The 24,536-nt window shown below is 62.8% G+C and overlaps 3 protein-coding genes across 14 annotated transcripts; all 3 read left to right on the forward strand.

Moving 5' to 3' along the window:
• Positions 1–14,397: 14,397 nt before the first annotated feature.
• ZNF580 (zinc finger protein 580) lies at positions 14,398–16,620 on the forward strand. Of its 5 annotated transcripts, none has more exons than XM_080829694.1 (2): positions 14,398–14,721; positions 15,702–16,620. In XM_080829694.1, the coding sequence occupies exon 2, from the start codon at positions 15,714–15,716 to the stop codon at positions 16,230–16,232; it is 519 nt and encodes a 172-aa protein (XP_080685820.1). In that variant the 5' UTR covers positions 14,398–14,721; positions 15,702–15,713; the 3' UTR covers positions 16,233–16,620. The 5 variants fall into 5 exon arrangements, with proteins under 5 accessions (XP_080685820.1, XP_080685821.1, XP_080685819.1 ...); XM_080829695.1 differs by lacking the exon at positions 14,398–14,721 and adding an exon at positions 14,834–14,933; XM_080829693.1 differs by lacking the exon at positions 14,398–14,721 and adding an exon at positions 14,910–15,038 and having other exon boundaries at positions 15,702–16,614.
• A 174-nt stretch (positions 16,621–16,794) lies between these two features.
• Positions 16,795–19,341, forward strand: ZNF581 (zinc finger protein 581). Of its 6 annotated transcripts, none has more exons than XM_080827646.1 (2): positions 16,795–16,933; positions 17,661–18,706. In XM_080827646.1, exon 2 carries the CDS (start codon positions 17,680–17,682, stop codon positions 18,274–18,276), a length of 597 nt encoding a protein of 198 aa, XP_080683772.1. In that variant the 5' UTR covers positions 16,795–16,933; positions 17,661–17,679; the 3' UTR covers positions 18,277–18,706. The 6 variants fall into 6 exon arrangements, with proteins under 6 accessions (XP_080683772.1, XP_080683773.1, XP_080683774.1 ...); XM_080827647.1 differs by lacking the exon at positions 16,795–16,933 and adding an exon at positions 17,073–17,185 and having other exon boundaries at positions 17,661–19,341; XM_080827648.1 differs by lacking the exon at positions 16,795–16,933 and adding an exon at positions 17,106–17,185 and having other exon boundaries at positions 17,658–18,700.
• CCDC106 (coiled-coil domain containing 106) lies at positions 19,332–24,216 on the forward strand. 3 transcript variants are annotated; one of them, XM_080827641.1, is made up of 6 exons: positions 19,332–19,745; positions 21,065–21,140; positions 21,287–21,394; positions 21,489–21,665; positions 22,695–22,907; positions 23,361–24,216. In XM_080827641.1, the coding sequence occupies exons 2-6, from the start codon at positions 21,110–21,112 to the stop codon at positions 23,675–23,677; spliced, it is 846 nt and encodes a 281-aa protein (XP_080683767.1). In that variant the 5' UTR covers positions 19,332–19,745; positions 21,065–21,109; the 3' UTR covers positions 23,678–24,216. The 3 variants fall into 3 exon arrangements, with proteins under 3 accessions (XP_080683767.1, XP_080683768.1, XP_080683766.1); XM_080827640.1 differs by lacking the exon at positions 19,332–19,745 and adding an exon at positions 20,411–20,466; XM_080827642.1 differs by lacking the exons at positions 19,332–19,745; positions 21,287–21,394 and adding an exon at positions 20,217–20,466.
• Positions 24,217–24,536: the final 320 nt, after the last annotated feature.

Here is a 24,536-nt window from a genome sequence, read left to right on the forward strand (position 1 = left end):
CGGCCAGGCCGAATTTCCCCGCGGCTCACCGGCATCCGCAGGCCGTGGCCGTCCGCCGACTCCCGCCGGAGCCTCGCCGCGCCACCCCCACACGGTCTGGCCGCCGCCCCGGGGGGCCGCGCGAAGGTGGCCGGCGCGGGGGCTTCCACGGCAGGTCCTGGGCCGGCCGCGACCCCGCGGGCCTGGAGCGCGCACAGCCGCCTCCGCTCGGCCACGTGCGCGCGGCGGTGAGGAGAGGGTACGGGGCGCCCCTGCAGCCGCGCCGCGCCGCCGGAACCTGCCGCGTCTCCTCCCCGGGGCGCGGTGGCGCGGCCGTCCCTTGCGGCTGGCCCGGCCCGGTGCTTCTCCTCGGCCCCGGGACCGCCCGGGGCAGCAAGCCGCGGCCCCTTCGGCAGCTCCCCGCGGCCGTCCCCGCGCGCGTCCCCGCGTGGGGTCCGCTGGCTGCGGCGGTTTCCGGCCGCCCGACCTCCAGCGCGTCCGCGGGGAGCCGGCCCGGTGCGGGCCTCCGGGGACGCGTAGCGTTTGTGCGGCGTCCGGAAAGGTTTGATTCTGCCAAGCCGCGAGCCGCCCCGCTGGCACTCCTGGAGGCGTCCGCTATTTTTTTAAAGATTAATTTATTTATTGGACAGAAGGGCAGGCGGAGGGAGAGCGAGAAGTAGGCGCTTCGCGGAGCAGGAGGTGAGGCTCGACCCCAGGACCCCGCGCTGAGGGCCGCCGCTGCATGGGCTGAGCCACCGGCGCGCCGGGCGCACGGGGTCCCGTCTCGACCGATGCACAGACGGAGTCTGTCCTCACCCCGCCCCTACTGACCCTGGCGCCGATCTCAGCGGAAGCGGCTTCTGTGTGAAGAGGGTCCGGCAATCGAACAGCTGCCCAGACCCGCTAACGAGCTTAAAAGACACGAACGACACCGCAGATACGATCCAGGCTGCGCCCCGGCACCCGTTCCCCCGCCCTCCCCCGAGGTTAGACTTTGTCTCTTCTGTTTGTCGCTCCTGGCCACGTCTTCCTTATTCCCTGCGTAAACCAAGTGTGATGTTGTTCTGGGTGCTGTAAACTTCTTGTAATAAGGGCGCCTGGGGGGCTCAGGTCCTGATCCCGGGTCCTGGGACCCAGCCCTGTGCTCAACAGGGAGTCAGCTTCTCCCTCTCCCTCTGCCCTTCCCCCCTGCTCACGCTCTCTCTCTCTAGTAAATAAACAAAACCTTTAAGGAAATAATTGTTTTTCTAATCAATTAGGAGTGCCTGGATGACTCAGGCGGAAGAGCAGGTTAACCCCTGATCTTGGGCTCCTACGTTCAAGTCCCACATTGGGTGTCCAGATAACTAAAAGCAGCTGAACCTTAAAATTTTTCTAGGGGCACCGGGTGGCTCAGTGGGTTAAGCCTCTGCCTTCGGCTCAGGTCATGATCTCAGGGTCCTGGGATCGAGCCCCGCATCGGGCTCTCTGCTCAGCAGGGAGCCTGCTCCACCCCCCACCCCCGCCTGCCTCTCTGCCTACTTGTGATCTCTTTGTCAAATAAATAAAATCTTTAAAAAAACAAAAATTTTTCTAATAAATGATATAATTTCAGTCTAACATTCTCTGTTTTCTCCTCCCCTTTTTATATTTGTGTACATCCATACTTCTAGTCTAGCAACTGCTGATGTCAATGCCGGCATAACACCCCACTGATGATCATGTTCCATGACATGTTTTTATTCTCCTCTTGGTGGGCATTGGGTTGGCTCCAATTTTTTATTATTGCAAACAGTACTGCCAGGAGTATTCTTGCTCATGTCTCCTTGAACCCTAAAGGGAGCTTTCTCTGTATTATGTCACTGAAGTTGAATTGCTTGGTCAAAAACTATTTGACATCTTCAACTCCCATCTGTATTATTTAGTTGCTTTTTATTTTTATTTTATTTTTTTAAAGATTTTATTTATTTATTTATTTGACAGAGAGACAAAGCGAGAGAGGGAACACACGTAGAGGGAGAGGGAGAAGCAGGCGTCCCACCGAGCAAGGAGCCCAATGCGGGGCTCAATCCCAGGACCCTGGGATCATGACCTGAGCCGAAATTCAGAGTTGGATGCTCAACAGCTTGAGCCGCCCCACGCCCCTCTTGAGTAAATTATTTCACCACTCACCGTCTCTAGTGCTTTTGCGCGCCCCGGGATTTCTGCCCTTTGTGGCTCCTTCATTTTAAAAAATGCATTTAAAATTAAATTTTATGACTGTGTTGGTGTAAAGAGGAACATAAACCAGGCTGGGTTGCATTCTGTTTTCTTCTGATTTCAAAATGAAAGTATTTCTCATGGGCCCCTGAAAGTGTCATGAGTCCTAGGCACTGTAGATATCTGCTGTGGCTAATGAGAAAAGTAGCCCTTTCTGTTTTCTCATTTGTAAAGCAAAGATAATAGTACTTACTTAACACGGTTAAGTGCTAGGTGCTATGGTGATTAAATGAGCCGCTCTATGTGAAGTGTGACTTAGGCGCTAGGATCAGCTGTAACGATTACTCGCTTCCCCCAGCAGTGGGTGGGAGCTCCCGTTGCTTGAAGTCGTTATTAATCTTTGATAGTCCAACTTCATTTTTTGCCGATCTGATCGGTGTGACATGGTTTTTCATCGAGGCTCCTTCTATTAAGTGAGATAATTCATGATCCTGTATCTAGGTATAGAGCTCATCCTCTGTTCTCCTATCTTGTGGGCCGGGTCCATGTCAGCTCTGCGTCCTCATAGACACAACTGTTTGCAGAGGAGACCTAGTTCAGCGGAGTGACCACAAACTTTCAAGTCAGACAACCGTGGGTTCAGATTCATCGATCCACTTGCTATGCAACTTTGGGCAAGAGGTGTCTTCTCAGTCCCCAGCTCCCGCCCACAAAGCGGGCAGCACGATGCTACTTGGCGGGACTGTACTGAGAACAGCACACGGAGAAGGCTGTGGGTCCAGCGTAATTCCTGGAACCAGCTTGTGCTCAACAGACGTGGACTCCTTACCTTTTCCCCTGTCTGCCTGGGTCCCTCGGGGGCTGGCACCACATTAACAGCCGATATTTCAGGATCTGATGCTAGAAGTCTGGCTACATGGACCCACTATAAAATGGCAGAAAGAGCCCTGGATTTGTAGCTGGAAGACGTGGGGTCTAGTCTTGCTTCTTTCTGTCCCTGCTGTGAGCACATCAGTTCTCCTTGGTGGCCTGGATCTCCTGCTTCTTTAAATGAACTGGCTCTTGGGGTTACCATAGGACCTAGCAATTCCACTCCCAGGGAGGTACCCAAGGGAAAGGAGAACATTTGTCCCCACAGAAATTTGTAAACAAATGCTTAGAGCACCATTTTTCATAGTAGCCAAAGGTGGAAACAATGCAAATGTCCATCAATTCATGAATGGGTAAAAAACATGTAATATATTTATTATGTGGAAATTAATATGTGGATATATATTATCCATAAGATAGGTTTTTAATTTTTATTCCACAAAAAGGAATGAAGTACTGATACATGCTAAAACATGAATGAACCTTGAAAACATTATGCTCGGTGAGAAAAACCAGACACAAAACCCTACACATTTTATTATTCCATTCAGACGAGCTATCCAGAACAGGGAAATTTACAGAGACAGAAAGTAGAGGGATGACTGGGGTGGCTCGGTTGGTTGAGAGTCATCCTTCGGCTCAGGGCATGAGCCCAGGGTCCTGGGATTGAGTCTTGCAAAGGAGTCCTTGCTCAACGAGGAGTCTGCTTCTCCCTCTGCCGGCTGCTCCCCCCTGCTTGTGCGCACTCTCTGACAGATAAATAAATACAATTTTTAAGAAAATGCAGATTCGTGGTCCCTTAAGGGCTAGAGGATTGGTGGAGGGCGGTCGAGGGAAGAGAGGCAAGATAGCTAGAGGGTGCAATGTTTATTTTTGATGTGATGAAATGTTCTAAAATTGACTGTGCCGATGGCCAGCACATATCTGTAAATATACTAAAAACCATGGAGTCATCAGTGAAATGGGTAAACTATATGTGAGTTATAGTTCAATGAAGCTGTTAAAAAAAAGAATGCGCCGAACATGATCCTTTAGGATCAAACTGTAGATGACATTTAACACTTACACGCCTGTAAGGTAGGCACATGATGTTCACTATGCAATTCTTCCAACTTTTCTCTTTGGTTGTAAATTTCCGTAATAAAACGCGGGGTTGAGGGAGCCTGCAGATGATGTCCGTTTGTCTGTTTCTTACTTAAGTCATCCCTACAGCAGTGTGGATCTGGACCTCCGGACCCCGAGATCGGGAGCCGCGTGCTCTTCCCACCAAGCCAGCCAGGGGCCCCTTGAGCCTGTGGATGATTTTTAAAATCTGATTTTTAAGAATCTCACATCAATTCCATGGAAAATTCTCATCCGACCGTAAGCTCTCTGAAGGGAGAGACGAGGGGCGCTGCCTTCGGCTCGGGTCATGATCTCAGGGTCCTGGGATCGAGCCCCTCCCCCTGCACGTGCTCCCTCTCAAATAAGGAAACACGTAACATCTTTTTAAAAAATAAGTAAAGGTGGAAGCCAGGGCGGCCTCGGTTCCCGCTGCCTCTGCGGCGCGCCCACCGGCGGGGACGCTGCAGGCTCCCAGGAAACTCGTCCAGGGAAGTCTGCGAACCGGCAGCAGCCGGAGACGCCGGCGGGGGGGTCCGGCCGCGCCGCAGCCCTCCGGGAGCCGGGACGCGGCGCTCCCTGCCGGGCCTGCGCCCGAGACGGCTGCGGCCGCGACCAGCGTCCGCCGCGTGCGGCTGCGGGGCCGACGCGGGGCTGCGGGGCCGACGCGGGGCTGCGGGCTGCGCCTCGCCCAGCCGCCGGCGCGGCGTTTCACGCGCGGAGCGAGGCGCGCACACGCGCGGCGACGCCGAGACCGGGTCCCAGCGGCGGCAGGACCGGAAGGGTGACAGCCACCGCGCCACCCCCACGCTTGCCAGTGGACGTAGTCCTTTCAGGAGTGTCGGGCCTGACCCGGCTCCGTCCTCTCCCCGCTCTTAAGTGACTGGCCGGAGCGGACCGTGAGGGCCCCGCAGGCCTCCCCGAGGACCTGCTATCCTTCTGGGATCCCTCCGCGCGGCGCGGGGAGGCCCGAGCGGGAAGCGGACCCTTCCTCTCGGGGCCGCTTGTTTCCGGCCGGAGCGTTTTCCAGGAGGGCCCGGACGGCGCGCCTCTTCCCCAGGGTCCCTCCCTGGAGGTCGCGGTCCCTCCTTGCCCGGGACTTCCTTACGGGCCCGCCGCCTCCGCCCGGCCGGACCAGAGGGGCCGCCCCAGCCCGCTCGGACGGGCGCGAGAGGCCGACGGCCGGGACGGAGTTCCTTCGAGAAAGAGCCGACACCGTGTGAGCGGCGGCGAGGGGAGAACCACAGAGAGGGTGGCGGCGGATAGAGCAGCCGGGCCGGGAGGGGAACGAGGCAACGAGAGGAGGCGTGTGTGTGTAGAAGGGCGGGAGGGGAAAAAACCAACAAACAACAAACCCAACAAACCATAGAGAGGCCAGCGGAGGCCGGAAGGGCCGCGGTGGGCGGGGCGGAAGACAGGGGGTGTGGGAAAGGGACGTGGCCTCCGAAGGCGGCGCTGGAGCTGCGGCGGGGCGGACTCGGGCTGCAGGCGCGCGGTGTAGGTTTTCGGGGCGAGCTCCCTCTCGGAGCCTGTTTTCCCCCTGAAAACGGGCATGGTTGCGACGCCCACCTTCCCGGGCTCGGACCTCATTCTTTCTCGGGCCCGTGTCGCGGCGCCGGCCCCCTCCCCCGGCCCCCACCAGCCCGCCTGCACAGCGGATCTTTCTGAAACGCAGGCCTGACCGTGCCCTTCCGTGGCTCCCTCTCGACCCAAGACTAAAGCCCTTCGTGGAGCGGTGCCCACCAGGCCCCCGGCCCCCTCTGTGACTACTTTGGACCCTGCCCCAACAGCATTTCCTACCTCGGGCTGCTGGGACTTGGGCTCAGGGTAACCTTTCGCAGGGAAGGCGGCTGGGTTTTTCCCGACTTAATTCCCCCAGAAAGCGTGCTCTGACCCCATGCCTGCCTCCAGCTCCCCTAGCCCCCAGGCTTCTCTCTTGCTGACCTCAGGCCACTAGTTTCAGAGGAATCCTAAAGCCCTCACACGGCGGTGTCCCTGCCGAGCTCAGAACCCTCCCGTGAGGGGCAGCGTACAGTCCAAGTTCCTCCAGCAAGGACCCGTGGATGTCCCCCGCCAGCCCTGTCCCTGGCTGCGTGAAGGACGGTCGTTCTCTAGGCTGGTTCCACCTTGGCTCGGTGTGTCCCATGCAATCGATTCACCACATAGGATTCATCCACTTCTCAAACCCTGGTGGACATTTGGTTTCTTTCCATGTTCTCCCTCTTAGGAATAATGCTGCTCCGAACACGCGGGCTTAAGGTTTTGTGCAAACCCGTGTTTTCGGTTTTGTTGAGCACCTCGCGGCAAATAGAACTGCCGGGCCGCGGGGTAAACTGTCATCTTTAACCTGCGGAGGAGAGGCACCATTCTTTGCTCCCGCCAGCGATGTCTGACGGTTCCGGTTTCCCTGCATCCTCGTGCAGCTCCGGTGTCTTCGGGTTCACCCAACGGCTTTTCCCTTCAGGTCCCGCAGCACCTCCCACTGGGACTTGAACTGCGCCCGCCCCTGGAAGCACCCACCTCATCCATCAGCTTCGTTTTCTTGCCCTTTGTACCACAGCTGCTTTCCAGATTCTTGGTAAGAGCGTTAAGTGGGGGGATGTAGACGGAGCAGTGTCTGACCGTATTCACGGTCAGAGCCCCAGGTGCTGGGGTGAAGACTGCGCGTGAGCCTGCTTCGCTGCTTCTACAGACAATGGGTCTCCCCCTCCCCCCCACCCCAGATTCATATGTTGAAACCTAATCCCCGATGTGACAGTATTAGGAGACGGGGCCTTTGGGAATCGATGACACCATGAGGGAGGAGGCTCCATGAATGGGTTTAGTGCTCTTATAAAACGGACCCCAGAGACCTCCCTCGCCCCTTCTGTGTGAGGACAACAGAGAGCGAGTGCTGTCTGTGAATCTGGACACTGAATCCGCTGGCATCTTGAGCGTAGCCTTCCCAGCCTCCACAACTGTGAGAAGCACATTTCTCCCACCCTGGGCCTGGCGTTCTATGATGGGAGTCCAGTGGACTGGGGATGTTGTGCCACGGGACTGCATTGTTGAGCTTTTCCCGACCTAGGTTTCTTCAGCCCGCCAAGCCTCCATCGAGAGAGATCCTTCCACTTAAAAATGGGCCAGATGTTTCAGGACAGAAGCTCTCTCTCTCTGACAAATAAAATATTAAAAAAATATATATTTATATAATCATATTAGTTATAACTTTGTGTGTGTGTAATTTATGTGAGGTTTAAAAACAAGCCAGCGTCATGTGTCGGAGTTGAACTCAAAATGTGGTCAGGCTTGCAGGGGTTAATGATCAACAGGAACCACTTGGGGGGCTCATCAGGGCGCTGGGCATATTATTGTGTATATAAGTAAAAATTCACTGATCCGTTACTTTGGGTAATTTACATCTCATATTAAAAAAAACCAGAATGGTGGCGTCTATGTGACAAGTGGGGAAACAGAGTCACCATATGAGCATGGTGTCACAGGACACTTCTCAGATTCACCTGGGCAGACTTGGGGTCTGACTGTTCGGAGACTAGACTGGGACCCTGTCTTTTCCAAGCGGCTTCATTAAAATCTGCAGTTTGCCATAAGCTCCCGATGGAGGCCCAGGCCTTCCAGACGGTCAGCAGGGAGTCCGGCTTCTGCTGTCTGGTTTCCCCCGGGCAGCAGGCTCACCGGCGCAGAGCCGGCCAGCCCCGGACCCCCCAGTCCCGCTGTGGGAGCCGCCGGGCTGCGCCACGCCTGGGCCGCTCTTTCCCTGAGGACGCGCCCTCGCTTTCAGCCCGAACTGTCCAGTTTTACGCCTTGTGCTCTCAGGGGCCCCCGCACAGTTTCCCTAAAGTGAACAAAATGGGATGAGAGACAGCCGAGTCCCAGCTCTGCGTCGCCGTCCTGGCTCTGGGGTCCTTGTCCTTGTCCTTTGAAGGTCGCGTGTCCCCCGCGCAGGAGTCTCCGGCGATGCCTCTGGTCTGCTGGTTGCCACCCCTCCCTAGGTCTCCCTGGGGTGACAGTTCAATATTTTGGTCTTTGTCGCCCCCACGAGCCCCAGGAGAGCTCCTTGCTGCAGCAGGTGTCCCCTAAAAACACAACTGGTCACCTCGGAAGGGAAGGCAGGCGCATCTGCCTCGCTCCGGTTTGCTCACTCCGTTTTCCCTGCCGAGGCCGTGAAGGAGACCCTCAGGTCCGCTCAGTGGAACTCCAGGTTCCTGGAACCGTTCTTAGGAGGGCCTGTGTTTCCCCCCGGAAGGCTTTCACGTGAACGCCCCCCTTCCTTTCCGGTCGGGGTCTTGGCCCCTTTAGGGTTCCCGGAAGACCGGGTCCCGCCGCGTCCTCAGGCCCTGGGGGCAGCGACCGGGCGGCCGCACGGGCAGAAAGAGCCGTGTCCGGAGTCAGGGTCCGGAAGCTGAAGGGCCCCGCGCCGAGGGGGAGGGCTCTGCGGAGAGTCTGAGGCGAGGCTCCGGCGGGCACGCGGGGTGGGGGGTGGGAAGGAGCGGAGCGGAGCGCCCGGGGGCGGGGCGCGGGCCGGGCGGCGGTCGGGGGCACGCGCGGGGCGGGCGGCGGTCGGGGCACGCGCGGGGCGGGCGGCGGTCGGGGGCACGCGCGGGGCGGGCGGCGGTCGGGGGCACGCGCGGGGCGGGCGGCGGTCGGGGGCACGCGCGGGGCGGGCGGCGGTCGGGGCACGCGCGGGGCGGGCGGCGGTCGGGGGCACGCGCGGGGCGGGCGGCGGTCGGGGGCACGCGCGGGGCGGGCGGCGGTCGGGGGCACGCGCGGGGCGGGCGGCGGTCGGGGGCACGCGCGGGGCGGGCGGCGGTCGGGGGCACGCGCGGGGCGGGCGGCGGCGGGGCGGGCGGCGGTCGGGGGCACGCGCGGGGCGGGCGGCGGTCGGGGGCACGCGCGGGGCGGACGGCGGCGGGGCGGACGGCGGTCGGGGGCACGCGCGGGGCGGGCGGCGGTCGGGGGCACGCGCGGGGCGGACGGCGGCGGGGCGGACGGCGGTCGGGGGCACGCGCGGGGCGGGCGGCGGCGGGGCGGACAGCGGCGGGGCGGGCGGCGGTCGGGGGCACGCGCGGGGCGGACGGCGGCGGGGCGGGCGGCGGTCGGGGGCACGCGCGGGGCGGACAGCGGCGGGGCGGGCGGCGGCGGGGCGGGCGGCGGCGCGGCCGTGCGGAGCGGGGCCGCCCGGGGCCGCAGGACGGGCTTGCGGGACGCGGTCCGGCGGCGGCTCTCCGGCGGGGCGCGCGAAGGGGCGGGGGGCGGGGGCAGCCGCGTCCTCCGCGCCCGGCGGCGGCGTGAAGGAAAGCGCGGGGCGCGCGCGGTCCGGGGGAGGCTGGAGGGTCTCCGTGCCCACCGCCGAGCGCGTGATGGACGCCGCGGGCCTGGGCGAGCCGGGGAGCGCGGGAAGTCCAGCCTCGGGGGGTGCCGGGGGTCCCTCGGTCACCGCCCGCGCAGGCCCTCCTCTAGCGGCCCGTCGGGATTCCGGGACGCCCTGGCTTAGCTTCCACGCGTGGAGGCCGCTTCTGCCCCCGCGAACACCCCTCCCCCGAGTCTGCTCTCGTCCTGTCTTTGGGCCCCAGGCTCCTCTCCTGCGCTGGATCTGGGGACCGTGGACTCCGGGACCCTGGCCCGCAGAGGGCCTGGCAGCGGGGTACCCAGCCCTGGGACACTGGCCGCCGGGGGATGTATTAACTGTCGGGGCCGGGCTTGCTTCGCTGTCGCGGTGACCGTTCCGGCCTGTCTTTCCTGTGTGGCCACCGGGAAGTGGCCGGCCCCTTCTGGTTTTGCTGTCGGTCCCCCTGTGGCGCCGGAACCGCTGTTTGGCAGTGGCGGCGGGCATGCAAGGGGCGGCCCCTGGAGCTCACCGGGGACGGGGGCTGGGCGCCCGGAGGGAGGCCTGCCCGGGCTCTTCCCGCCTGGGTCCGGGCCCCTTGGCGGCCCCAGCTGCCCCAGGGCCCCACTGGCGGTCTCGGACCCGTCCCAGTGGCCGGGGTGCTCATGTGCAGGGAGGAGGCCCTCGGGTCAGAGCCCCGCCCTCGCTGCCCCCAATGATCCCTGCATGCACCCGGGAGCCAAGGCTTCACCCGCTCTGGCGCGTGGCCCGAGCTTGCGAGCGCGGCAGCGAGGCCTCCCTTCTTTGGGGCCCGGGCGCGGCACGTGCGGGCTGGAGGGACTTGCTGGACGGCGGAGAGGCCACGGAAACTCTGTGGACTCTTGTTTTTGGTACAGATGGCTAGAGGCCCTGGTCTTAATTGCTGTGTGATCTGAGCCCCTGTTTCCTCGGTCCTGGAAGAGGAAATGACTTGGGGTTTTCCAGCCAACTCTGCTCAGGGTGAGAGGCAGGAGCCTTCTGTTGGATCCCGGACCTGCCACAGCCCCTCTCTGTAGCCTGGGGTGCACGGCTGTGCCATGCTGTAGCTCAGTTTCCCATCTGTCGTGGGACGAATGAGACGCTGGGATGAGAAGGGAGCTACAGGTGTGCGTGCCCCTCCCCTATTTTCCCAACTCACGGGGCCTGCTCAGACAGGCTCAGATCAATGTGAGGTGGGCTTTTAAGATTTATTTATTTGACAGGGATGGAGTGAGAGAGCGAACACAAGCAGGGGGAGTGGGAGAGGGAGAAGCAGACTTCCTGCAGAGCAGGGAGGCCAGTGTGGGTCTCGATCCCAGGACCCCGGGATCATGACCTGAACTGAAGGCTGATGCTTAATGACTGAGCCACCCAGGCGCCCCTCAGTGTAAGTTTTGATTCTTAAGTTGTTGGGGTGGAGCTGAAACCCAAATTATGTGGGAACTTTTCCTTTGTGGGTAAGTTCTTGGCCAGAGACCTTTCTTAGGCACACCTGCCTCTGCCTGGGGGGGCTGGAGCCCTCTGGGAAGGCATCGATGCACCCACTTAGGGTAGCACGGCTGAGACAAGGCTTGGAGGAGTGAGTGGGAGTAGGAGATGTGGCGTTGTGAGGATCCTGCCCAACGGAGCAGTGAGGGTTTTGGGTGACACGAGGGACTTGGAGTGTGGGACTCAGTGGCCCCAAGGGCAGAAGGGTTTGGAGGCAGAGAACCCCTGCAAAAGGAGGGTCGGGGAGACCTGGGATGGGGTGCAGAGAGGAGGGCAGGAAGCTGGTGAGTGGATTACTAAGACCCAGACTGACCCAGAGGCAAAGGCTTGGCGACCACTTCTCCGCCAAAGGAGAGAAGGGCTTGTTGCATGGGACTGCAAGGTCGTGTGGAGTGAACGGTGGGTGTTGAGAGGAGAGCGGTCCAGGAAAAACTCCTGTCGGAGGATGGGCTCAGGCTGAAGGCTGCGGAGGGAAGGGAGGGTGCTGGAGGGGGGGCCCGGGTTTGATACTGTCTCTGCCACTCGGGCTGTGGGAGCGGAGCGGATGCAAGCCTCTTGCCGTTCCTGAGGCTCAGGGGAGTGCCGGCCTCACCGGATTACTGAGAGGCAGAGTGAGCCGAAGGCCGGGGACATGAGTAATGGGTCCTAGAGGAGGCTGGAGAGACTGCTGAGCTGGTGGGTGGGATGCCAGACAGCCAGCGCGAGCAGCGTCCCTGCCAGCCTGGGAGGCGAGGGCACAGGATTCGGGACGACTGAGGAGGAGGCTGCAGTCAGAGGAAGGGGAAGAGTTGCAAGTCGAGGAAAACACAGGAGCCTTTGCACCTAGAGCCATGCAAATTCAAGGTCTGGTCGGGGGCTGCGAGGTGCTGTGTGAGGTGAGGGGTGCTGTCTGGCTCTGGGGAGCTGAGGAACGGGGGGCAGGGGGGCATGAGACCATCCAAGGTTCTGGACTCGAGTGCACGTGGGGAGTCATGGTGACCATGTTTCAGGAGAGAATTGGGGTTTTCTGGGGGTGGGTAGGGAATGCTTCACTTTTGGATGGGGGGATTGAAATCATTCATTCATTCATTCATTCAACCAAAACTGAATTGAGCCCCTATCCTCTCCCAAGACCTTGGCTGGGTTCTGAGGATACAGTGTCATCCCAGACGGACTTCTCTGCCTTTGCGGAGTGGGAAAGGTAGACAGAAGGGTGAATTGGTAAGTAAGCCAGACCACCAGGGATGGCCCTACAGGATGTTGGAAGGAAACAGAATGAGGAGGCAGAGCCAGGTGTCACCGCTTGACCTCAGACTCAGTCAGCAAAGCTTCAGTGACGAAGTACCATCTGAGCAGAGACCTGAGTGATCAGAAAGGGTCCATCCCGGTGAGGGGCGAGGGGCGATAACTGCAGAGAGAGGGAGCAGCAGATAAAGGCCCTGGAGGCTGGGAGAGGGGGGAGGGGCAGCACTGTGCTTGGTGGGCTTCTGGGCTTCATTCTGAGTGCAGTGCGGAGGGTTTTAAGTCCACAGAGTACACGATTCCCTGGGTTTAAACAAATACAGGGGCTGCAGTATTGCCGTAAAGAGAAAGTACCAGAGGGTGGGTGGGAGGCTGTCGCAGTAAGCAGGGGGCAAACTGCAGTGTGCATAGTGGACACCAGCTGTGGCTGGGGTCCGGCAGAAGCTGGTGTTGTCCTGAGGACCCCAGGCCAATTGCATGATCTCTCCCAGCTTCTGCCACCTCACCCATAAAAGGGATCTTCGTGGCCCCTGCCTCGGGGGTCTGCTCTGAGGACCCAGACCCGCAGCACTGCTGGGCAGCATAGTGAGGGCGCAGAGTGCTGGTCACTGTCGTCGTTTCTGGGGATGGGGATGGGGATGGGGGGGTGCTCCGGCTGTCATGGATGCAGGTAGTTACAGGGTTCTGAAACTCAAGAAAGGGATCCGGGCAGCAGACTCATTGGGTTAGCTGTCTGTGTAGACCAGAGTCCCTGTTGCCCAGGGCGACACTTGGGAAGCCTGCTGTCATATGGCGAAGGTGGGGACGAGAGAGGTGCTACAGGCATCTGGACAATACAGTGTGGAGGACAGGCCCCTACACCGAGGAATGATCCAGTTCCAAAGTACCGGTAGTGTCAGAGCTGGGAAACCCCAGTGTAAACAGATGGTGTAGTTGCCCTGCACACAAGGTGTGCCCTCTGCTCACCAGTCCCTGTCCTCCCTACTGCCCGGTGAGAACAATGCTGTCCTACAGCATCAGAATGAGCCACACTTAGAAAATGTGAAACAAAACGGGACGCCTTACTTAACCCAGTATATCCAAAGTATGACCACTGTGAACCGTAATCAATTTAAAAGTCATTCATGAAAGGTCCTGCCTCTTTTCTTTCCAGAATAAGTCTTCACAATCGGGGGGGGGGGCGTCTTGCATTTACAGCATGGCTCACCTCAGGCCGGACCCACGTCACACCTCCTGGAGCCCCAGCACCATGCAAGGGGGGCTTTAGTTTTAGCCGAATTCCACACGTTTGGAGGTTTCTGGAAGGTTTTCGGAAGAATGCTTTCTCAACTCCAGCTTACTGCCACATCCAGAAATTGTTTTCCAAGTATGTCTGGGATTTTGAGTTTGTGTGTTTTCTGGCTTCTTGAATACTGCCTAGTAAAACACTGAAAACTAGCATATGGTCCAGACCAAACACTGAATCCTTTCTGGCCTGCAGGCCTCCTGTTTGCAAGTGGTTGAGCGTGGCGGGAGCTGTCCCAGACCACAGGCGGCCACTAGCCACGTGTGGCCACTGAGATTTACCTGAAGAGAAAGAGCATTGAAAACTCCGGTCCTCGGTTGCGGGGGCCACACTTGGCCAGGCACCACAGACCAGTTCTTTCTGGTAGCGCACCGCAAAGCAGCCCCGGCCGCCCGCCCTCCCCCGGGCCCCCGGGCTGCGAGCTCCAGGAACGCCCTTTCTCTCGCTCCGCTGTGCGCTCCCCGCCACGCCACTCCCTGCTCTGGGGCTGGTCCCGCCGCAGGCGCCCCGAGTGCGGCTCCGCGCCCCGCCCCGCCGCCGCTGCAGCCACCGCCCCCCCCCCCCCCCCCCCCCGCGGAACGGAGCTGCAGGCGCGGCCGGTGCGGGGACGCGCTACGAGCCCGAGCCGGGCACTGCCTCGGTTTCCCCGCGCGCACCGCGGTCTGTGCCGGGCACCGCCTCGGGCCTCGGTTTCCCCCTCAGCGGGACGCGGGGAGCCGCACGTCCCCACCTCCACACCAGCCCTGTCCGGCCTTCCGCGGGCTCGGGCTCCGCGCCCGCCCTCTGCGCCGGGGAGCACGCGGGACGGCCCGGCCGCGAGTGGACCAACCTGGGTGCGCCCCTTCCCTGAGGAGCGTCGGGCGGACACAGGCCGCCAGCCCGGGTATTAACGCGTGTGCGTCGCGGCGCCCGGACAGTCCCCCGCGGGGACGGGGGCGGGGCTGGCGCTGTGCAGCCGCCGCCCGCGCCCTCCCCCCGCACCCCCGGCCTGCAGGGACTCGGACGTCGCGAGCCCCCCGCTCCGAGACCGCGGAACCTTCGTCGCGGCGTGCGCGTTTCCGCACGGTGCCCTTTTCCAGAGACGCCGCCGCCCCTCGCGCCCCCGCGCCCGCGCCCCCCGCGCCCGCGTCCCCGGCGCCGCGGGCCCGGAGCTCCCGGAAGTCTCGGTCCCGCCGCCGCCGGCACTCGCGAGGGGAAGCCCGGGCCGCCCGGGACCTCGGCCCGCTGCTCCGGTCCCGAGAGGCCGCCGCGTCGGGTACGGGGGCCGGGACGGAGGGAGGAGCCTGGCTCCGGGACGGCGCGAGGCCGGGCCGGGCCGGGCTGGGGGAGGGGCGGGCGCCGCGGGGGTGGGACCGGAGGAAGAGCGGGGGCCCTGAGGGCGCCGCGGGCAGCGGGCGGGGGCCCGGGCGCTGGGGTTGCCGAGGGAGGCGGAGCGGAGGAGCGGGCTGGAGGGATGGAGAAACAGAGGTGCCAGATGCTCGCAGACGGGAGGGACGGGGCTCCCGGGGCCCCGGTGCGGGCAGCGGCGAGGGGCCGAAGCCCCGCGGGGCACGGACGGAAGAAATGGACGATGTCGGTGGCTCGCGTCTAGGGGCGGGGGAGAGAGGGCGCCCCCGGGAGGCCCTGAGGTGGTAGCAAGGCGCAGGGTGTGTGGGTGCAGAGGAGCGGGCCGTGGAGGCGCCCCAGCCGATGTGCGTGAAGCCCGGACAGCGGGTCCGCTCGGCGCGGGGGAGGCCGAGAGCTGGAGGTGCTAGTGGAGGGCCGGAATAGAGGGGCCCGGGCCGAAAACTGGCCTTCTGGGGCGTACCCAGAGAGCAGTCTCGGCGAGGCCGCGATGTGTGCGAAGACGGGGAGGCCTTCCAGGGGTCGGGGCTGCTAGGCCGGCCCGGGGCCTGGGAAGACCCGTCAGGAATGAGTTAGGCAACAGACTGGGAATCTGACAGACTGGGGGGGAGCTGGGGGGAGGAAAGTGGCAGGAGAGAGCCGCCTGGCCTGGTCTGGGGGAGGGGAGCCGCCGCGGAGAGGCGGGCGGGGGCGGGGGGCAGGCGGGCAGGGGTATGCCCGGCTCTCGTGGGGCTGTCCTGGGACCCGCTGGCTGGAGCCAGAGCCTGGAGTCGGTTCCTTTTTTGCAGGAGAGGTAGGTCAGGGGTGTAGAGGGCCTGCCAAGCCGTGGCAATGGGACACTTGCCCCCAGCAAGTAGCGATTTTAACTTCTCTCCCCTCCACTGCTCCCAGCTGACACCCCAGATGCTGCTGCTGCCGCCTCGGCCACCCCACCCTCGGTCCTCCTCCCCAGAGGCCATGGACCCGCCGCCCCCCAAGGCTCCCCCTTTCCCCAAGACGGAAGGCCCTTCCTCCACTCCGTCCTCGGCGGCAGGGCCCCGACCCCCGCGGCTGGGCCGCCACCTGCTCATCGACGCCAACGGGGTCCCATACACGTACACGGTGCAGCTGGAGGAGGAGCCCCGGGGCCCGCCCCAGCGCGAGGCCGCGCCGGGAGAAGCGGGGCCGCGCAAGGGCTACAGCTGCCCGGAGTGCGCTCGCGTCTTTGCCAGCCCCCTGCGGCTGCAGAGCCACCGCGTGTCGCACTCGGACCTCAAGCCCTTCACGTGCGGCGCCTGCGGCAAGGCCTTCAAGCGCTCCAGCCACCTGTCGCGGCACCGCGCCACGCACCGCGCCCGGGCCGGCCCCCCGCACACCTGCCCGCTCTGCCCCCGCCGCTTCCAGGACGCCGCGGAGCTGGCGCAGCACGTGCGCCTCCACTGAGTTCCCGGCCGGCGGGGCCCCGCGAGCCGCACAGCCGCGCTGCCACACGCGCGCCCTGCCTTACCCGGGGCCCGTCTCCCCGTCTGCCTGGAGGGAGAGACCCCCTTCCTTCCTTACCTTCCCGTCTCGCGGTGTGATGCCGGCCCCGTCGCTGCCCCTCCCTGGGCCGGGGGGCCAGCCTCGGAACCGGGCCCCGGCCGGGCCGCGCCGCGCGAGCCCTCGCGGGCGCACAGCGTCTCGGGGCCGGGGTCTCCTGCTCCCGAGGGCTCGGCCGTCGCGTGCGCGGAAGAGCTGACCCAAGAGCACGGCACGGGCTGGCTCGTTCCTGTAAACCCCCTGTCCACCCGCAACCCTCGCCCCGTACTCAATAAACATTCCGCACTCCGCCTCGGGGCTCTCCTGTGCGTGTGTGTCTCGGGGGGTGCGCAGCGGCCGGGAGCGGGCAGCCGGGGCCGTCAGCCCCTGGGAACCTTCCTCCCGCCGAGTGTTTCTGGCCGGATCCGTTTCCCGAAGGCCCGGGCGCCCCGCCCCCACCTTCCTCCCCTCGCCCCTCTTCTCCGCGCCCGGGTCCGCTCTCCTGTTGCCGGTGCCACCAGCTCCCGGGGGACACCCCGAGGCGCCCGTCCCGCTCCCACCTGCGACCACGGGGGTAGCCCGGGGCCGTTCCGGAGTCGCCCGGACCCGAGAGGCTGCTGCACCGGGTACGGGGGCCGGGAGGCGGGAGGCGGGCGGGAGCGGGCCGCGGGCCGCGAGAGGGGCGGGGCCGGGAGCGAGTACCTGTGCGCGGGGCGGGGAGGGGCCGCCGCGGGGCTCGGGAGGGCACCGCCCAGAACTCGCGGAGCGGGGCTCGGAGGCCGGGCCACGGACGGGGGCGGCGCCCCGGAGAGCGCTAGGACCCAGGAAGAACTTGGGGTGGAGAAGCTGGATGGGCGTGGACCAGAGGGAATCTGGAGGTAGCCGGGCTGGGGGGGGGGCGCAGGGGTGCTCAGGGAGCCTGCTGGATGGCGGGCCAGGACCTGCGGGTCTCAGCGTGGCAGCCCGTCGGAGACGGCTTGGCGAACATGGAAGGGGTAGACCAGGCTTCTGGGTGGAGTAACAGGATGGGGCGACACCCAGACCCGGGTCAGGGTCTTGGGGAGTCGAGAGCGAGACCTGCAGGTCTAGGGGGTGGGGCCTGGGGAAGCCCTGCGGGTGGCCGGAGTGCAGGGGCGCCCAGGAGCCTGAGGAGGGTACAGAGGAGGACAGAGCGAGGTCCTGGGTGTGCCCGGGCTCGCAGCGGGTGATGGGACCAGGACCCTGCAAGCTTTACAGAAGGTCAGAGTCCAGGGACGCACAGGTTCTGAGCAGACTCCACAGAGGGGGAGGAACGGAGCTCGCGCAGCCAGCCTCCCTCCTGCGCGTAACTTCATCCTCTCTCCTGCCCAGCAGGCCTCAGCCACCCCTCCGGATGCTGGTGCTGCCGTCGTCCCCCTGCCCGCAGCCCCTGGCGCTTCCCTCCGCAGAGGCCATGGAGGCCCCGCCCTCTCGGACAGGCAGGTCTCCAGAACCCGGACCTTCCTCCTCCACAGGACCTCCCCAGACTTCCTCCTCTCCGAGGCCCAACCACTACCTGCTTATTGACACCCAGGGTGTGCCGTACACCGTGCTGGTGGACCAGGAGTCCCAGAGAGAGCCTGGCGCGGACGGGACATCCACTCAGAAAAAGTGCTACAGCTGCCCCGTGTGCTCCCGGGTCTTCGAGTACATGTCCTACCTGCAGCGGCACAGCATCACCCACTCAGAGGTGAAGCCCTTCGAGTGTGACACCTGTGGGAAGGCATTCAAGCGGGCCAGCCACCTGGCTCGGCACCACTCTATTCACCGGGCCGGCGGCGGGCGACCCCATGGCTGTCCGCTCTGCCCTCGCCGCTTCCGCGAGGCGGGGGAGCTGGCCCAGCACAGCCGGGTCCACTCAGGCGAGCGCCCATTTCAGTGCCCCCACTGCCCGCGCCGGTTTATGGAGCAGAACACGCTGCAAAAGCACACTCGGTGGAAGCATCCATGAGCCAGGCTGCGGGGCACCCCAGGTGCCACGGGGATCTGTGGGGAGCCTGGACTCCCGTTGCCCTCAGACACCTGGCCCGTGCGGAAGGCTGGGTTGCAGCCCTGGACACAGACCCACCGCCTGCAAAGGCCAAGCCCTGCCTGAAGGAGGAGCCCATGAGTAGCCTTCGTGTATTGGAGATGAGCTGAAAACAAGACCTTAACATTCACAGAGTGGAGCCCCCCAGCCTCAGGCTGAGCCCTGAGCGGAGGTGTGGGGGGAGAGTGCTATGTGTGGAAATTCTCCAGCCTGAAAACGTGGTTGGGAGCCGTCAAGAATCTGCACCAGCTTCCTGAGGCCCTCCATGTTGGTGCTGGGGGAAGGGGCCCCAGACCAGCCTCCCAACCCCCAGCCAGACACTGGACACCCAATAAACACCTTTCCCATTTTGAGCTTGACATTTTTTGGGGGGGACAGCGGCTTGGCCCGCCTGCTGCCTAACAGGGAGACTCAGCAAGTGCCTGGCTCACCTCTTTTTGGGCAGAAGAACAAATGAGCCATTTCTTCTTCCCAGAGAGGGAACGAGCTTCCCACTGTCTGACCTCAGATAGCAGGAACAGTGCCCTGATGTCGAGCTTAGACTATGGCCGGCTGCTGGGCTGAGCATCTCGCCTGGGTCTTACCAGTGCGAAATGCTTGGCCTGCCTGGCGGGCCATGGGAAGTCTGGCCTTCTGCACTGGGATCCGCCCTAGCGTGGCTACTCACAAGGGGCGTCAGCGAGGCAGAGTGTTCTTCAACCTTTTTCTTTTCCCTTAAAGCTAGGATCTATTGTATGAAACATTTTATTTGGCCACCCAGTATACATCACACAAACTATATGTGAAACGAAACTTTAATACTGAATCTCTGCTACGTGCAGTCCACTTCTCCTTCCTCCTGCCCATTCTATTCTAGCCTATTGAATTCCCTGCCCATGAACCTGTAGTTTGCAAAACACGGATCTAGGGCAGGTCCCTCCCCCTGGACGTTCTGACCCAGCCAGCAGTTTATCTGTAATGTGAAGCAGGCAGGAGAGGGGGGGTGGTGCAGACATTTACATTCTCTTCCTGCAAGGTTAAAGCCCTACTCTCCCAGGGCTGGCGAAAATTCCAGTAGCAACTGGAGACTGGGAGGAGAGGCAGGGAACCCAGCCAGAAGCAAATAAACACCTGCCTTCTTAATGAATTGTCCTCGCGCGTCTGCTTTGTGCCAGGCACTGTGCTGGGCCTCATTCCTTCTTCCGACCTCTTTTTGGGTGGAAGAACAAATTAGCCATCTCCACTCCCCAGAGAGGGAAAGAGCCTCCCGCTGTCTGACCTCAAATACCACTGCCAACGCCCTGATCTTGAGCCTAGACTATGGCCAGGCGCTGGCCTGAGCGTTTTGCCTGCACGTATCCGTCCACCCTCACAAGGAACCTAAAAGGGACCTTGAGCTCCTCACTTTACAGGTGAGTAAACTGAGGCAGGGGCGGGGCGGGGAAGGGAGGAGGAGCGGCCAAGACTGGGTCTAAATGCTCCCAAGCAGCTCTTAATCGCTGCCACAGGGGTGGCGCTGGGGGTGTTCCAGGCCCCTATTTTCAGGGAGGGTAACTGTAACCCCCGACTCTCCCATGGTCCTAGGAACCGTGCGTGAGGTCCGGTTGTGCTGGCGATGCACGGACGGCGGGAGATGAAGGGGCGGGTTACGGGGGTCCGTGGGGCCAGTTCCCAGGGTACCGCTGAAAAGGATTCTCCCTGTGCTTCAACTTTCCTGGTTGTCTCCTTCGCTCTCCCGGGCCCGACTCAGTGCATCTCCGGGGATCCCGGAGCCGCCAGCTCTCCAGGAATTGGGAGTTTCTTGACGTTCCCTGCCCGGGCTTCGCGGAGGGCGGGGTAGTGCGGCAAGGGGCCGTCGCGCAAGTGCAGCTTGCGCCTCGGCCGCAAACGGCGGGTCTCACCAGGGGCTGGAGGCTCCTGGAAAAACGCACCGACCGGCGGGCGGGGAAGTGCCGTCGTCCCTGCCAGCTCCAGCCGGCCCGCCACCCCGCCCCAGGCTCGCCGCCTCTGCCTCCCAGCTTGCCCGCGTTGGGTGGGCGCTTCCTTCCACTCCCCGCGACACTTTGCAGACGCTCCCCGGCGCCGGGCATGGGCGCCGCCGCTGTCGGTCCCCTGGCCGGATTCCGCGCGCGGGTGGGTGAGCGCGGGGCTCTGGCCCCTCCGACCCCTGGCACCTGTGGGCGGGGGGTGGTGGCCGCATCTGCACCCGCGGCCTAGTGCATCTGCCGAAGGGACCCCTGGCCAATATCGCTCCCCCTCCCACCCGGGGACAAAGGGCGGGGGCGGGGGCGCATCCCCACGCGTGACCTTCCCCCGCACTGCGCACGCGCCCCCTTCACCACGGGGGAGGGGCCCTGCTCGCCCACACGAGTGCGGGGGAGGGGCGTGGGGAGGCGAAGCGCGTGGGCAGGAAGTTGGGGCACGGTCCCCTCCCCCCTGCGCCTCTCGCTTCTTTTGGCCCCGAGGTGATCCGTGATGACAGTCGGCCCCATCCGGGCCAGGATGTCTTGGCTCAGTCGACCCCGCGGGGAACCCACTCCTCCTTCCCTCAGTGGCTCGGGGTCTGGGCCCCCAGCCTCCCCGTTTCCTAGGAGCCCAGGAGTTTGAAACCCGAGGCGTCCTCCCAAGGACCCAGGAATCCTGGCCCATCAGCACCACCCCCGAGTCCTAAAGAGTTGGGCCCCACCGTCCCTGAGGTGTCCCTCCATCTGTGGCTGCCTTTTCTGTCCAGTGCCCCTGAGGCGCTAAGCTGCCTGGGTCCACCGGAGGCCGCGCCATGAATGACCGAAACAGCCGGAGGAGGACACGTGAGGAAGCTGGGACCCTGCCTCACCCTTGGACCCCCACCGCCCCCCCAATCCCTGCCCTTTCCTCCCCCGGGCTGCTGTGGTTGGGGGCTGGTCTGAGGTGCCTGGGGCCTTCCCTGGGGTGACCCCTGGCCTCTCCCCTCCAGTGAAGAAAGACGATGAGGCCTTCGAGATCTCCATCCCCTTCGATGAGACGCCCCACCTAGACCCACAGATCTTTTACAGTCTGAGCCCCTCTCGGGGAAACTTCGAGGGTGAGCTGGGGGGAAGGCTCAGAGGGACCCCAGTCAGCTGGGGTGCAGGGCCCTTAAGGCCTGGGGTGTGACCAAGGTTCCCCCGTGTCCCTAGAGTCTCCGGAGGCCGCATCTCCAACCGTGGCCCTGATGAATGGTGTCAGGGCCCAGCTGCACATGGCCCTGGAGAGAAACTCATGGTTGCAGAAGCGCATCGAGGACCTGGAGGAGGAGAGGGACTTCCTGCGGTGTCAGCTGGACAAGTTTATCTCCTCGGCCCGCATGGATGCAGGTGGGGCACGAGAGCAGAGTCCCTTGCCTCACTCCGGGGCCCTGACACTAGGCTCTGGCCCTTCTCCGGGATACAGAGCCCTTCTCTGCTTTCATCCTTTGGTGGCCCAGTGGGGATCTCTCCCTACTCCCAAGGCTGTTTCTAGGACCCCAGGATCAGCTTCCTTCCTGCTCAACTCCTGCCACTGCTGATGGGCAGAATCTTGTGGCCAATCCCAGCCAGGGATGCTCAGGGCTTTCCTTTTTCAAATCTTAACACCCTGTTTTGGAGAGTCCAACTCCTGCTCTCCTCCACATGATGTTCAGCCCCTGGCTGGCTCCCTCCCAGGCCCTCATAGTCCCCTGTGAGTCACCTGATAGCCTGGACAAGGAGTCTGTTTTTTCCATATCTGTGTTACTGGGGACCCCGCTGCTCTGGACCACCTGTGGCCTGGGTTGCTGGGACCTCCCATTGTCTCCCCACACAGATGGGAACCTACCTAGGATGCCTTGGCTCAGGGCCTTCTGATCTTTCTCAGTGCAAACCCCCACACTGGACATCCCCCCAGCCCGCTGGACCCAGAGCCAGGGATTTCTCTCAGGGTCTGAATCCCCCACCTCAACCAAGGCCTTGCTTGCTTCCCAGATTTTGAGAGTCTACTCTTCTGGAGGTCCCACTGAGTCCCCAAAAAAGCCCTCCTCCACCCTGGGAGTCTAGAGTCACACTCTGAAGTGTCTGGTCCTGTCTTGGTTCTCTCAGTCTTTCTCCCAGATCTCTTGCCATAGAGCTTAGGAGTCTGTGGGGCATGAACCCGTGCTGCACCTGTGATCTCCGCCCCCAAATGCACTCAGCCCTCTTGCTAAGGACTGCAACATCTATGCTGTACTGTCTGTTGGCCTCCTTGGGGGCTCCAGCCCCAGTTGAGGCCCCCCCTTTCCTGGGGACCCATACAATGTGACATCTGTCCCCATCTTGTAGATGGCCTCTTGCCTCCTTCTCCCTCCTGTTCTGGAAGTTCATGTGTACGGGTCTCTCTCTCCCTCTTTCCAGAGGACCACTGCCGGGTGAAGCCTGGGCCCAGGCGGGTTGAAGGGGACAGCCGGGGTGGGGCTGGGGGCGAGGCCTCAGATCCGGAGTCGGCGGCCTCCTCGCTCAGCGGAGCGTCTGAAGAAGGCAGTACCGTGGAGAGGAAGAGACAGAAGCAGAAGGGAGGTGCTGGCCGGAGGCGCTTTGGGAAGCCTAAGGCCCGGGAGAGGCAGCGGGGTGAGCAAGGCACCCTTGGGGTGGGAGCTCAAGGGGTCTGGGCTGGGGGCTTGCTGTGACCTTGGAGGAGGCCCTCCCTTCTCCCCTAGCCTGGGTGTCTGTCCCAAACAGACTGTCCACGTGTGGTCTTACTTTGCAGTCCACCCTCACCAGCCTTGCCATCTGGGGTCTGTCTGAGATTCAGGTTTCTCATCAGTAACAAGGGGAGGGGGTGAGGCTCAGGGGGGCTGGGAACAACTCCTCTCTGGGCCTGCCTTCTCTGATTTTTCCACTTGTCTCGCTCTGTCTCCATGTCTCCCACCACCTCTTGACTCCTCACCCACGTGTCCTCTGGATTTCCATGTTGTTCTCTTGGTTCTTCCGGTTCGGGGCTCGCTGTCCGTGCCCCATCTCTGCCTCCCATGTCCATCTCTGTTCCTCATGTCTCCCTCTCTGCCTGCCCTGGCCTTGCAGTGAAGGATGCAGACGGAGTCCTCTGCCGCTACAAGAAGATCCTGGGCACCTTCCAGAAGCTGAAGAGCATGTCTCGGGCCTTTGAGCACCACCGAGTAGATCGCAACACGGTGGCACTGACCACGCCCATTGCGGAGCTGCTCATCGTGGCCCCGGAGAAGCTGGCAGAAGTGGGCGAGTTCGACCCCTCTAAGGAGCGTCTGCTCGAGTACTCGCGCCGCTGCTTCCTGGCCCTGGACGACGAGACCCTCAAGAAGGTGCAGGCGCTCAAGAAGAGCAAGCTGCTGCTCCCCATCACCTATCGCTTCAAGCGGTGATCCTGCCCCACCTGGCCCGGGACGCGCCCTTCGGCCCCCACTTCCCTCCCTCCTGTGTCCCTCCTGGCACCGGGCGAGCGTGTGCATGAGTGGCGTGCTCCTCCAGAGGCCCTGGGGTGCTTCTGCACGTGCCTCTCCTGCTCCTGCAGATCCCCACTCCCACCCCAGGTCCCTCGTGTATAGATCCGGTCCCCTTCTTGCCTCTCCCGTTCCTAGCAGCCTCCCCTTTCTCTGCATCCCCTGGGGAGGGGCGTCCACTTAGCCTGGCTCCCAAACGTCCAGGGGTCGGTTTCTGCCCTTTCCCAAACACTGGCACCCCTCCCACGCGAGCTGCACCATCCTGCCCTCACCGGGCGCTTCCTCCGGGGGACACTGCGAGACTCTCTGCGGGGCCAGGCACTGTACATACCCCGTCTCTACCCCCAGCCCCGAGGAGAGGCTGGCCTACTCTGCCAGGAGCTCTCCACCCGCATTCCGGACAAGAATGAATTATTCAGAGAATTTAAATTAAAGAGAGACGATAAAATTTGGAATAAACTAGGCCCGGCTCCTTTTTGGAGGGGGTGTCCGTTGCCGCGGAGACAGCGACGGGGGCTCCGGCGAGTTGCATGGAGCGGGCGGTCAGGCAGGGAGCCGGAGCTCGGGGAGACAGGGTGTAATTAGCACCGCCGGCGGCAGGGGCGGGAGGAGGGAAAGCAGCTGTGCCCCAGGGAACTCGGAGAGGTAGAGCTCCGGGAAAGAGGCTAGCTCGACTAGAGGCGCGGTGGCAGGGGCCGGGACTCAGTGGCCGCTGGCGGGAGCGACCGCTGGCGGGAGCGACCGCGGCTGGGACCGGGAAACGACAGGTTCGGGCGGAGGC

The sequence above is a fragment of the Martes martes genome (assembly GCF_963455335.1).
Source record: "Martes martes genome assembly, chromosome: 17".
NCBI lineage: Eukaryota > Metazoa > Chordata > Mammalia > Carnivora > Mustelidae > Martes > Martes martes.

Excerpts from the sequence above, each read along its gene's own strand:
- ZNF581 (XM_080827643.1), top strand. The coding sequence starts at position 17,515 with ATGGGACCAGGACCCTGCAAGCTTTACAGAAG. Across the intron at positions 17,547-17,660 it reads CCCTGCAAGCTTTACAGAAG|GCCTCAGCCACCCCTCCGGA; the intron begins GTCAGAGTCCAG and ends CCTGCCCAGCAG.
- CCDC106 (XM_080827641.1), top strand. The coding sequence starts at position 21,110 with ATGAATGACCGAAACAGCCGGAGGAGGACAC. Across the intron at positions 21,666-22,694 it reads CTCGGCCCGCATGGATGCAG|AGGACCACTGCCGGGTGAAG; the intron begins GTGGGGCACGAG and ends CCCTCTTTCCAG. Across the intron at positions 22,908-23,360 it reads GGCCCGGGAGAGGCAGCGGG|TGAAGGATGCAGACGGAGTC; the intron begins GTGAGCAAGGCA and ends CTGGCCTTGCAG.